At 37.3% G+C, this 14130-nt stretch overlaps 1 protein-coding gene across 2 annotated transcripts in view; it reads left to right on the top strand.

Moving 5' to 3' along the window:
• The first annotated feature begins 3256 nt into the window (after positions 1-3256).
• The window catches only part of coro2aa (coronin 2Aa), a 58527-nt gene continuing 47653 nt past the window's right edge, over positions 3257-14130 (top strand). For both annotated transcript variants that reach the window (XM_041786241.1, XM_041786240.1), the window contains exon 1: positions 3257-3540. In XM_041786241.1, coding sequence (XP_041642175.1) covers positions 3526-3540 — 15 coding nt within the window. In that variant the 5' untranslated portion in view covers positions 3257-3525. The remainder of the gene's footprint in view (positions 3541-14130) is intronic.

Genomic DNA, 14130 nt, shown 5'->3' with positions numbered 1-14130 from the left:
AACAGGCTTTAGCAAAATATTATGGTCAGAATTACTGACTATGAGAGACACTGATGCTTTTTCATTACATGGACTGCACAGATGCTCATTTTGCGTCCCCCTGCTGTGAGTAATCCTCTTGTGATGACTGAACTTAAACACCGGGGGGCAACAAATACACTCAAATAAAGATGTGCACCAGCCAAAGCTTAAATATTAACATGCATTGTTCTGTATGCCTTTTAAAATAATGTATGCCAGGGATTAAACTACATTTACAACCATTTAGAAAAGATTATCACATAAATGTTTGAATCTCTGTTACAGATAAGGCTCTGGTAGTCAGCATATAAGCATAAAACAAATGGCATGACCTATATTTCAGTGAATCTAAATTTAATGATATAGATATCATTCCCCAGGGGCAGTTTTAGTACTTTAGAAACCCAAGGCAAAGACCATTATGAGGCCCTTCCCTATTTAGCTAAACGCAATCATAGCGAGTGAAGGAAATATTCTGAGGCATCTCCTTGTGGTAACAAAGCCAGGAGAATACAGGACACACCCTAATCGGAGTTAAAAATACCCAGCGATACTCACTCATCAGATCTTAGAGCGGCAGAATTAAAAATCAGCACACTGTAATATTTTGATGTCTGTTGTCCAGGTTCAACTTAAAGAAATAGGAAATATATAACTAACATTAGTGCAATATTTGTTCTTCTCCCACAAATCAAATATTTTTATTTATTACATGCCATTTTAAAGAACAATAATCCACCAATTAATTATTTTAATACCTCTATAGTGACTGGAAGGGTGATGTAAAGACATTTTGTTTTATTCACTCTTGGCCCCTTATTTACATTTATAATCACACACATCTTAATCACTAAAAATAATTTCAGTAGGGCTGTCAGCATTAATTATGATGATTAAGATCCGTAATTATTGCATTAATTTTTTTACCTGCATGCTTTTTAACTTTTCATTACACTTTTGTTAAATCACTGCAACATCTCCCTGTAGCCACAGTGATGTAAATTAAGGGCGCCACTGCTCCAAAATGTCTCATTTTGCTTTAAAAAAAAACCCATAGACAGCTCAGTGTACAAGTCAAAAGTCATCTGAACCTTGTGTTATCAAACATTTACCTTTTTACTGTTCCCTTATCTCCTTTTCATTTCTTAAAACTCCCCTTTTCTGTGTTTATATTCATGTCATCATTTTCAATCTAAAGTGTCTTGTTTTCTGTCAAAGTAAAAGTGGGTCCAAACAGGAAGTCAGCTATCCTTAGTTGAAGACAATATTCCACGATGAAACACAGACAGTTTTAAGTGCAAAACGGGGGGAATTTATAAGATGACAAAAAGGAGAGTATGCATGATTAACTAAAAAAAAAAAAGAAATTAAAACCCCTTAGAATTCTTAGTAAAATTGGTCAAAAAATGCAAATCTAAATTTGACTGAATGTGGTGTTTGAATCATTTGGAGTACAAGCTCAAAAAAGGTATCTTTAGGAAGGTAACACTCTGTAGTAGTATTGTAAAATACAACATTTTTTCCCTATACCTCACATTTGATACATACCTAAAATTGCTATATTGATGCGCCTTCTTGTGTTCTTGTGTGAGAGTATGTTGGAATATGTACAGTAACTTGCAGACACTAATGCACATGCACAACTGGATTTGGTTGCACATGCACCTAAAAGCAAATCAAACCAATACAAAAAATATAACAAACAATGAGTGTAAACATAGCTTTCATCGGAGTTTAAAACAGAAAAACATTAGAATAACATAAGATGAGGGTGTCAAACTATGGCCTGGGGCCAAATGTGGTCTGCAGTCCATTTTTGATTGGCCCAGAGCTAATTCTAAAAATAAAATGAGATATGGTCCACATTAGAACATGAAGCTTGTGCTTTACTGTAGTTCACTTCACAGTTTCAGCACAAGACACTGCTTCCTTGCTATTTTTTTAAATACAAATTTTTACAAAAAAAAAAAATTATATATATATATATATATATATATATATATATAATAAAATTGAAATGTTTTTTTTTCATGACTAAATTAAGACAATACTGAAAATGACAGAAACAGCATGTTGGCAATCAAAATAACAATATCTTGACATTTAATGCCACAGTTGATTACCACAGCAAATAGCAGTACTGATAGCATTCCAGGCACAAAGCCAGTGGTGGCCAAAGCCAGAAGAGACCTCCTTGAAATGATCGACTGTTTGCCTTGTGTGCCATTAACTAGCAATTTGAGCTTATTCCAACACTGAGCATATCTTAACCTACGTCAGACTGATTTAACTAACGTTCAATATCTAAAAGTGGCCCCACAGTCCTCATATATGTAGCCCTCAGTGGACACCCTTGACATGAGAGAACATATATTTATAGGCTAACTTTAGTTTGGATTGGTTTAATAAATTATGAAGTACAGGGATGGGCAACTTTGGAGGGCCACACTAATTGTATTGTTGATGCCAAGGGGCCACAGTGTTACAAAAAGTTTAATATTCTTAATTTAACAGTTGTGATACAAATAATTTAACAACAGAAAAAATATGCTGTGTTTATAAACACTGATAATACCATAATTTATGATTTTGAATTAAGCACAATTGTTAAATCCAATGAAATAAACAGAATCAAATCAATTTCAAACAGTTGTTTCAATGCAATGAACATGATAGTTACTTTTTATTTTGCTATATTTTAATTATAAATTTATTTCAGAACAAAACATATACCGGTAATCAAAGATTATAAGAGAAATGTTTGTATTTTCTTTTTTTTTTTTTTTTAAGTTAATTCGACTTAAGGGCCGCAGTGAGTGAGGTGGAGGGTCACATATGGCCCCCGGGCCGCCAGTTACCCACCCCTGATTTAGTGTAACTTGGCTGCAAAAAAATACACAGAAGAAATAAGTTTATTGTTTGAGTTCAAATTTTACAGTGTAAAGTTCACATTTAGGCCCACATTGTTTGAACAACGTTATGATACATCCTTTTAATAGGTCACGCTGTAAACTTTAACATTTAATTTAACGTGTTAATACTGCTTTAATGTTTAATAACCAGCGTTTAATGGCTCTTAATCGGTTTAATTTTACTGGTAGACTACTGGTAGAGTTAGCATAAAAAAGCGCCCTTCATAGTCCCGTCCCGGTCGCCCCTCCCTCCTCCACTTCTCGTCGCATCCTGTGCTCTCATCTCTTCATCCTCCTCCTCCTCCTCCTCCTCCTGATCCGGCACTTGTTTTCCTTTTTTCACATGGTCACTGCACGTCGCGTGCAGGAGGAGGGACATGCCCTGTCTCTGAGCTTTTAATATCTTTTTATTTTTTTCTATTCTGAGGACTGTGAAGGTCGAGGCTGGCATCATGACTTCTAAATGACCACCATGAATCAAACACTGATGTTATAACGCGACTCGTCACCACCCGGCAGCTCCACCATCAGCTCCACTTCAGTCCTCTTCAGGGAAAACTACACCACCACCTGCCGACGCATCTCGCGCCATATGACCGTCTCAAAGGTGAGTTTACTTCACACCAAAGTCTCGAAGCTTTTCGTCATGTTTGCAGACGTGGAGCTGCAGGGTGGGGATTAAACCCGCGGTGAAAGTGGGACAGTTTGATTTCAGACGGGTTTAAACTCAGTGTGGCTCCGAGCTGCAGCTCTGCCATGCGGCCACAGCCTCCAAACACCGCCCGGCCGGCCGGACAGGAAACGCACTTGCTATGTTGAGGTTACACACGCATGTGTGTAGGTGATTCTGCAGGTAATGGGACTGCATGAAGGAGGATGTGCATGTGTGTCTGTGTACGTTAACACACACCGAGGAGCTTCTTTTCAGTGAGAGTAGTAGAAGGATCAGCTGCACAGTGCCCGGTAGTTCTGAACTCATCACAAACACATTTCTAAATCATTTTTCCTCCGCAGATACAACATAAAAGACAGGTGTAGCCATATTGTGCAGTTGTAGATTGTTTTTGCTGAAAAATGTCTACAAACTGGCCATTTAGCCTTCCCTGGCCTGCTGGTTCAACCTTCAGATTGCCTGTTTTTAAAGAGAAAGTGGAAAACCCACCTGGCAGTTTTATGCCTGTGCATGGTTGGCTATATGGTTGCTGAACAGTCAAAGTTCAATGGTGGGTTAACTGGAAGGACTGCGCTGGTTTCAGAGGTAGTGCTATTTGTAAAAGTATTACAAACAAGGGATAAAATATGAAGTCCATGACCTTAAACTTTGACCCCCAAGAGTGGACATTTGTGCAAAGTTTGAAAAAAAATGTCTTTAAAAAAATTCTTGAGAGGTCACTTAAAAAACAAAGGAGGAACATGAGGCCTGATGACGTTGACCTTATGACCTTTAACATTTAATCAGTTCAACACATGTCAGAGTGGACACTCGTATGTTAATGCTCATTTATCCTTAATGTTTAAAACAGACACAGACAGACCTTTTTGTCTTTACTCTGCATATCATCAGTTTGTAACCCATTCTCTAGAAAATTTTGGATATGAACCAAATGTTGCAGTACCACCGCCAATCATGGGGGCAGCGTTGAGAAATGCAGCCAATAGTTCAACCCAGAGAAGCAATACATGATGAAAAAGAATAATTTGAAAAAAGGCATAACTTAATAAGGGTTGCTGAGGAAATATCACAGAATATTGAGGGAGTTGTTGACAAATACAAGAGTACACCTGAGCAGAGGATGAATTATTTCTGTCTACAGTCTTTGGGACAGAGGGAAGAAGCTTCAAAGGGTTAGAGATGTTAGAGACTGTTAGAGACGGTGACACCTGGTGGATTAGTTTTTCAATGTCTACTTCAACATAACAGAGGTCAGAATGAGGTTAATGACTGTTGTAAAGTTAAAACTCACATTTCAACATCTGCTGTACTTCATGCTTTGTGTTTACTATCATCAACCTGGCTGTGATCGTTGTGCTTCCTCTTCTGTCAGTTGCCTCCTGATTGGCTGATCAGTTCCATGCAAAAATCAGAGTGCATGCTCACCTATCCTCTGTGTTCCCCCTACACAGCAGGTTTTCTTATTATAAATATTGGGCATGATTACAAACTGGATTATAGATTTGTGTAGGTTAAGGTCTACTAGCAGTTGTGTAAAGGAACAGATTTTTAATTTGACTTTTTTTCTCCAAAATATGACTTTTTTTGCCAATCATATCTGGATTTTTGTGAACAACTTTACCTGCACTATGATAAATCACATTTTTATTTTATTAATTCAAGTTAATGTCAAGTTTTTTGGTTATCAAATACTGGTGTTAGAATTGATATTTAGATAAAAATGCAATATTTTTGTTTTTTTATTTTTTGCCAATCTTGTGTCTCATCTCAGAATTGTATGATTCTCTTACTTTATCTTTAATATAAACACTATTAAACAAATTTTAAAAAATAAATTAGTTACTATTGCATATAGATAAGCTGGTATTTTAACCAAAAAGCAGAAGAAATGAACAGAGGTCGATGAATTTTTAAATCAAATTTACAAAACCATCACCTGATGAAGTTGATTGGGTTAAAAAGTAAACTAGCTTTTAACACAAATTAGTATCTGAATTGACGATGCATTAAAGAAACTTTACAAAAATGAAAGGTAAAAAAAAAATCTCTGCATGCTTTGATTAATTTTTTTGTGTTTGGTTGGCTCTTTAGTCAAGCAGGGTTTACTAAAACTGCTCTATGCTATCACCATTAGATTTACTCCTGATTGTTCCTCATCAAAATAATGTGTCCCTAAGAGGTCCCATAAGTCCCTCCGTTTCATTTGAACAATCACTTATTACATTAAGACGGATGTTATTCAAAAAAGTCTGTTAACAACAGATGACAGATACTTACTTATGTTTCAAATGACAACAAATTGCTGGAAATGTTTCTGAAGTGATTTGATGATTAAAGAAAGTCATCCCCTAAGCACTCATGATTGAGCTTGATGCCTAAATTGAAGGCTTTTATCCACCTTACGTAACTTCAGTATCTGTAAGGTCACATTTTCCAGAGAATATGTGAAAGTAACTTCTGAAGCGTTTAAGCATCCCACAGGGAGGTAGTTAGAAAAAGAAAAAGAGAAATGTGTGTACCCAAAGCAAACTGTATTGTGCTCCACTTCATGTCCACAAACTCATCATTAGTTATAATGAAATGTATTATTTTTGCCCTGCAGGTCCTGTATTCTGCTTGTCCAACACTTCACCAGATGGTTTGGATCCATTGTTGTTGCCCACTTTTGTCTGAATGGATGTAAACAAACTTAACACAAAAGAAGACGCAGTTTGAGAGCGCTGTGTTTAATGACCCGAGTCTAATAGTGACCACATGTGGATTAGAGTGAGAAATTCAGGACTTTGTACCAGGGGGGTCCTCTGCTGTAGCATCACATCCACATGGACAAGGACAGGGCATGAAACTGGTTTGCTGTTTAGTTTAACATTGGTCAAAGACTCAGTGCTTACTGGTTACAGACTTTTTTCCTTAGTTTCCAAGTCCTGTTCAATCTAAAATGAGCCACCAGAGCAGAAAACTAGTACTGAGTAAACAGAACCTGCAAAGTTGGTGAAAAATGTCAAGTATTTTGTTAAAAAATTTAGATTTATCTATATGATATCCACAATCTAGGGCTGCACAATGTTGGATTTTTGACGATATCTGATATGTACAAATTAGTTACAGCAAATACTGATATTTAAATGTAGTTAGACCTACAAATGTAGGAAATACTGCTCATGTATTAATTTTCATCTTGATCTGTGCATAAGAGGATTGATACTACCTTAATGTATGTGCACTTGTGATAATCTTAGCCTAAAAATTTGAAACATACTGGTGGTGCATACTCATTGACAAATTGTGGTAACTCATACCAAAATCTTGAACAAGGTCTTGTTAAAATGTTTTTTTTTTTTGGATGATGAAAAAAGGAAAATAGAAACATGATTCATAGCATGCTTTAGCTTAAAGGGATATTTGTTGTCGTCTTTGTCAAAGCCCACAGACCCAAACAGCAGAGGTGGTTGTAGCCGAAGCTTGCATTGTACAATATTGTTAAACACAGAACTTTCTGGGTAAAAAATAAACTGCTTCAAAGGTGTACAGTTGAGCTGAAATTGTATGTTTGGTCCATTTTCTTTAGCTTGCTAAACAACGTGGAAAAACTAAACCCATCTGCTATGCTGTATAGCCTAGCTTCTCCAAGCGTGTTGTATTTAAGGGGAAACACTCACTGAATTCATTGGAGGCTAATGCCACTACTATTGCCAAGTGCCTTTTACAACCCGATTTCAAAAATACCAAAACATCCCTTTAACTAGCTATGAACACCTTTAAGAAAATCCGTTGACAGGAGCTAATTTCTCCTGAAACCACAGATAATTCTTTATTAAATGATCTTTGTATACCCATGTTAATTTTGACAGCTGTTTTTAATTTTAGTCTAAGTCTTTAGATTAAATGCCTTCAGTTCTAGTCACATTTTAATAATTTCTACCTTTTACAGTTTTAGTTGACAAAAACTCAAAAACATGTTAGTCCAGTTTTAGTCCATAAAAAGTCCTTAACATTTTTGTCTTTCTTTTAATTGAAACATTTACTCTCTTTGCCTTAATCTGGTACAAATCATGGTAATGTGTTGTATGAACCCTGCCAAACCTGGGGTCTCTGCTTTCTACAGCTGAGAGGCAGGGGGGCAGGTATGTTGTTTTTTTTTTAAAGATTTAGCCACAGTGGAGCAATATCATGGACTTAATGTGTCTGACAAAAACTAAACTATATTTTTGTCTCATTTTAGTCGTCTTGACGAAAACTAAACTTTTCGTCAGAGTTAGAGTCATCAAAAATGGATTTTTTGCTCATTTTAGTCAAGTCTTTTTCATGGAAAAAAGGTGGTAGACTAACACTTTTAGTCATAATTTAAGTCGACAATTAACAGTTGTATATGTTTCTTGTGTGCCTGTTTGTCAGTTTTGGAGCTGCTAGCTAAAATGCTATTACAAGTAATTTTGTTCTGCTTGGTCCAAGTTGCAAATTTGATAGTGAGGGAATCAAACGAAATGATTTTTCACTGTTTTCTGTTGGTTTACCCCTAAAAAAGATAATGGATAGTTAAAATCTGAAAGGACATTTGGCCATATTTCAAAGTTAAACTTTATACTTGCTAACTGATTAGCTACAGGGACACAAAAACTAAAGCTAACATTGGCTAATGCTAGCTAATATTAGAGGGGGGAATTTTGAAACTGGGAAAACACATTTTTAAAACTAAATTTGTTAAAGAAATGGTACAAAGATGATAATTTAAGATGGAGAAAAGAAGAGGAGAGTAAGAACTGGTGGCATATTGACCATTTTCTCTGATGTTTACACAGGAAAGATATTTTGGAAAAGTTGATAAAGGATATGATTTTTAAAAAAGTGTTACTATATCTTTCTCCTTTCAGGGCATGTTCAGTCTGCTTCATGTTGAATACATTAGCCAACATTGTTGTTTAGATGAATTATCTGCTCTTTCATTTTCTGTTCTTTATTTTTACTGCTTAAAATAAAGCTAAACACTAGATGATACTAGAAAAGCACTCGGACAGCGCAAACCTCCGCCATTAGCCCTATCTCCAAATAGTAAAGCATCCTTTAAAAAATTCCTGGATCCAGACGGTGATCCGGCTCACTCTCAAAATCTAATCAGTTCTTCCTTATGCCATTTCTGACATTTCCTGAAAATTTCATCAAAATCCGTCCATAACTTTTTGAGTTATGTTGCTAAAAAACAAACTTAAAAACTAACAAACCCTGCCGATCACATAACCTCCTTGGTGGAGGTAATAAAAAGTCAATACTGTCACATAAAAAGATAGAAATGACTTTTGCTTCTGGCTAACAGTTGTCCTAGTTAGGACATAGCTGGATGCTAACTTTAGCTAAAGGAAACTTTTATTTAGTTTCAAATATGCAATGTTAGCTTTAGACATGCCGTTAGGTCCTCTTGGTTTTTCACTGTCAGTTGTCATTTAAAATACTGACGCATCAAGAAGTGTTACAATGACAAAAATGGCTGCCATGTAAATACTGTTAGTGCACTTTGGCTGTAGTCATGTTTGATAAGATGTAGAATAAAACTGGCGTGTGGTTTATGCAAATGTAGACGTTGGCAAGTGTGAATATCTTGTACTCATGTAATGTTTGCGTGTTAGAGCCCGAGTGTTTCATTCATAAACCTTAAGGATGTCAGACGGTAAAAGACAGTAATGCCTGTGGAGTTTAACAGTGAGACCAGTCATGGTGTGACTTTTGGACTTGTTGAGTGAAGACGTGTGGTGCCAGCTCTACGGTACATCTTTCATCTAAATAATGACAACCGTCTGCCAAAAAGAGCATTACGCTAATGAGTTTTCATCACATTGACCTGTTGGGAAACAGAAAACTCACAGATGAAAAACAAACCTCGCTCCTCGTAGCTGCTTTCTCACAGCTTCAAGGTCTCTAGACATGTTTTAATGAGGCTTTTGTGTTATTTTAAGACACCGTACTTAGTTGCTGTTTATTCCTGATTTGTCTCCTGTGGAATCAGTTGTGCACTTTCATGTTTGGCAGTGAAATGCTACCTTTTATCTCTGGCATGTTATCACACAGACTGTTAACACATACCTGAAGATTGTCCCACTTTTTCCAACCAGTGAGTCGTGTAGTTTGCTATGTGAACATTTACTTTCTCACAGTCTCTAAACTGATATTTTAAAGCTTTCTTTCCTTTAAAATAAGAATGATTTCACCTTCAGTCACTTAAGCCAAATCAGTAGCATGGGCTCTGTTTCAATGATTAGACAAACTTTGTGCTTGTTGCATGTATCAAAGTCTGAGTTGCTGTGATAACAGCTGTGAACTGAAGGCGTGCTTTGTGCAAATAGTCCCCTAAACCTAAGGGCTTTATTGGCTTTCTGACAATATGTCTCTGTCATAATGCGTATGTGCAGTAAAGCAATCCACAAATAGGAGCAGGTGTGCCCCGTATTCCTGATAAACAGTGTGCTTTGATTAGCTCAGGAGCCAGTCGATATTTACTCTGCGACTCTGCAATAGGACTTTGCTCCACCACTGTGGTGTTTTTAGTTCAGTGATAACTCAGAAAGAAAAGGCATAATAATTGACCAGTTAATGGAGTGAAAAATCTACTACTGTTGGGACAAGCAATTATTTTTAAAAGTAATTTGTCAAACATTTAACACCTGTCTGTAGGACTGGATATATCCCACAGCCTCCCAATATGATATAATAAACATCCCATGAAGAACTCACCACATTTAGCCCTTGTTTCTTGTAGATGATAACAGCAAAGTCATAGTTTTTTATGGTTCCTACATTTTAAAACACCAAGAAGTATATCAAATGTTCTGTTTAGAATCCCTGAGCAACTTTATTTAGTAATATCTACACTTGAAATGGCCCTCTGGGCTGCCTCCTTTGCTGTTGTTTTGGATACAACAATATTCTGGTTTCACTTCACTTGCATTTGCAAATGTCTTTTTTTCATGCAAAACTTCCATGATGGCGACAAGTGGGGATCAAACAGCATCAGTCACATTCAATAAGCAGCTACAGGAAGCCCTCATTATTAGCTACGCTGTACAGCTCAAGTCTTTACAAATAAAGTTTAAACTTGCTGCTTGAGATCTTCGGATTATGTTTAGAAGCTGAGGAAAAAAAGTCTTTACAGTGCCATTTAGTAGCCTTGCGAAGCAGATGGATCGGCCACACACCATATCTTGTCACTTAGACGCGTCATACAGTGTTACTCCACACAGAAGTGAACCAATGAAAGGGTGACGGTACATTATGTAACCCGGTCAGGCTGCTGATGTTGGTGTGAGTGAGACAGTGTAAACAGAACGCTTAAACAACAGAAGTTGGTGATATCTGCGCCCAGTTTTAAGGTCTGTTTTCTGTCTCTAATTTAATCTGGTTACATTTTTGATATAATGGACTTATGTGAGACACTAAAACAAAGTTATATTTGACATTTTAGCCTTGCTAGTAGCACAGCTCACTGCCAGTATACTATGGTGGACCACTACATAACTCCAGACTGAGATATCTCAACAACTCTGGCCTTTATACGCATTCAAATGCTTGAAAAATATAATTCATCTCAGTTTCTGTAGTTAATGATGATAAATCCTCCCTTTGTCTCATTCTGAAATTCCACAATTTTGTGAACAAAACTGTTTTGATTCTTTTGTATTTTTTCTACTGTCTTAAACTAGAGGCAATTGACTTCCTGTTGGATATAGACCTGCTTTTATTTTGAAAAAAAGAGATGTTGCAGTGTTTTAACCAAAGGATCCCGAAAGAGACAATGAAGCATACAACAAATTGGCATTTAAAAAATTAATGTACTAATTATGGAACCTAATAGTGGTTAATGCATTAATGCTGGCAGCCATAAATCACACTAATGTAACAGTTTCAAAGTTTGAAAAGTTATTTTATTTTGGATAAACTTCTTGAAATTGTAATCATCTCTATTGTAATGAAAAAAAGCTTTTACAAAAATAATGATTAAATAATGATGGGAAAATGTCAGCTTCTCTTTGAAGGAATATCTTTAAGTAACAAAATAAACTCAAGGTATCCAACATCATTTTTCATGAGTCATCACTTTAATGTGGAATATTTATTTTGTGCATTTATTTGTTTGGGAAGTAGTTGTAGGAAATTTTTTTTCATTGTGGGTTCCTGTAATTTGCCATCGGTTATATATTTGTTTCTTATGATGAGGAAGTAAAAAATCATTTTTCCGTATATATTATCTATTTTTATGAATATGCAACTTATCACAAGGTGTACAAACCTTGATTATATTTTGTGCCAACATGCCTGGTCTCCTGAGGATGAACCCTGAGGAATTTGGTGACATCTGACGTACCCAAAACTTTGGCTTGTGACTATCTAAATTATACATAAAACTTCAGACAGCTGAGCTGTTCTTTAGTTGGGCCAGTTGTCAGGCACTGGTATTTGATGAGAAGGCCCGCTGCAATCTCCGCTCCAGTTCATCCCAAAGGTGCTCAGTGAGGTTGAGGTCAGGGCTCTCTGCAGGCCAGTCAAGTTCATCAAACCATGCACCTTGCTTTGTGCACTGAGGCACAGTCATGTTGGGATAGGAGAGGGCCTTCCCCCAAACTGTTGCCACAAAGTTGGAAGCATAGCATTGTCCAAAATGTTTTGGTATGCTGGAGGATTAAGGCTGGCCTTCATTGGAGATAAGGAGCCTTGCCAACACCCTGGGAAACAGCCCCATACATTATGCCTCCTACATCAAACTTCACAGTTGGCACAATGCAGTCAGGCAGGGAACGTTCTCCTGCTCACCCATCTGACTGCTAAACAGATGAGATGAGGTATTCCAGAGAACACTTTTCCACTACTCCACAGTCCAGTGCTGGGGTGCTATCCACCACTCCGCTCAATTCTCGGCATTGGACTTGGTGATGTGAGGCTTGCATGCAGCTGCTTGGCCATGGAAACCCATTTCATGATGCTCCCAATGCACACATTTGTGCTCCCAATGCACGTAACTGTCTTTTACAAAGGTGGCATCCATCACAGTACCACACTTGAAGTCGCTCCTGTTTTGTTATCACAAATATTGGTAAATGAAGACTGCATGGCTAGATGCCTGATTTTATACACCTGTGGCAATGAGTCTGATTGAAACACCTGAATTCAGTAATTAACAAGTTTGCTGAGCTCTATTAGACTGATTAATTCCTCCTTCTGTAACAAAAAGAAGAGCCTTCAGTTTGTTGAAGTATACAGGGATTAACATTTAAAAAATCTGATTTCTAATTGAACTACATGGGGCTTGTTGTGTCAAAAGCTAAACTGACTCAAAGCGATCGTCCACATTAAAGTGTACAAGCTTTAGTCCTGGTGGATGTTGAGGATGATTACTGTACATGTAATGACAATGGTTTGGAAATCCTAAAATGCTCTTATGTAACCAGAGAGTCTGCACGTGACGGCAGAATCTCTCACTGTTATAGTCAAACACGCACACCAGTCCAGACCACCAGCCTCGCCCTACAAACCGGCTCCTGTTGTTCGTGTCCCCTGCAGGCCCCCTTCATGTGCATGGCAAAGCTTAATGACTTCTTGAGACAATAGCTTTAAAGGAAGCCATTTGTATTAGCAGTCTGTGGCCCCTCTTGTTGTGTTACATCACTGTCACTCAGATCAGGTCATCCTGCACGTTTCTGACATGACAGCTGTCGGACTGGTGGAGGATTATCTGCTGTTGCTCCCCACGTGGGCCAAACAGGGAGGGGATTACTTAAAAAATGCAGAGAGACTGTGGATTTGCTCTTGCACAAGTTTTTCAGGCTGCAGGGATCAAAGCACTCCTTAAGGACACCCGGTAAACAGAATGTTCAAAATGCCTCTTAGATCTTTATTTTACAATTTTTTAATCAAATATTTTAAAGATATTGAAAAGGAATTAATGATCTCAAAGATATGAGAACTCTAAAAATGGAAATCCTTTATGAAGCTAGTTGTAATTGTCCATGTGGTTATTATTAGGTAAGTAAGCTTTACATGGCTTTTTCATTCTGAAATATACCAACAAAAAGGATTATATCTCAAGTAATACTTGGCTGGCTCTTATAGAAATAACATTTAAAAGTCCTGCATGGAGCTTTGATGGTGATGCTGTTAAAGTTGGCCTTTCTGGTTTAAGTATGGGACACTTTTAGCAACTGTCTCATGATATATTCCTCCATGAAACAAAAGTAATAGTTTACTTTTGATGATAAATTAACTCCAAAAGGTAAAACAGTCCGCTGTTGACATACTATTCCTGCGTGAACTCGCAGTTGTCCCGTGATCTCTTCCTGCTGATCAGGACTGCGCGCCGTGGCGCTGCACTCTAGACTCGCTTCCAGTGGGCGAGGTCGCTCTCCTTCGGTTGGAGCAAACCCGTGGTGCGCACACTGTCTATGGAAATTGGAGGTTAGGGAACGGAGAAAAGTTAGAACTTTAAAGCTCTAAATGGACCTCCATGCTTCGGTTATCATCAGCACATTCCTACATTAAGTATGA

This window comes from Cheilinus undulatus, linkage group 4 (assembly GCF_018320785.1).
Source record: "Cheilinus undulatus linkage group 4, ASM1832078v1, whole genome shotgun sequence".
In the NCBI taxonomy this organism is placed as follows: Eukaryota; Metazoa; Chordata; class Actinopteri; order Labriformes; family Labridae; genus Cheilinus; species Cheilinus undulatus.
The sequence above is the reverse complement of the archived record's forward strand: the minus strand, read 5'-3'. Positions and strand labels throughout refer to the sequence as shown.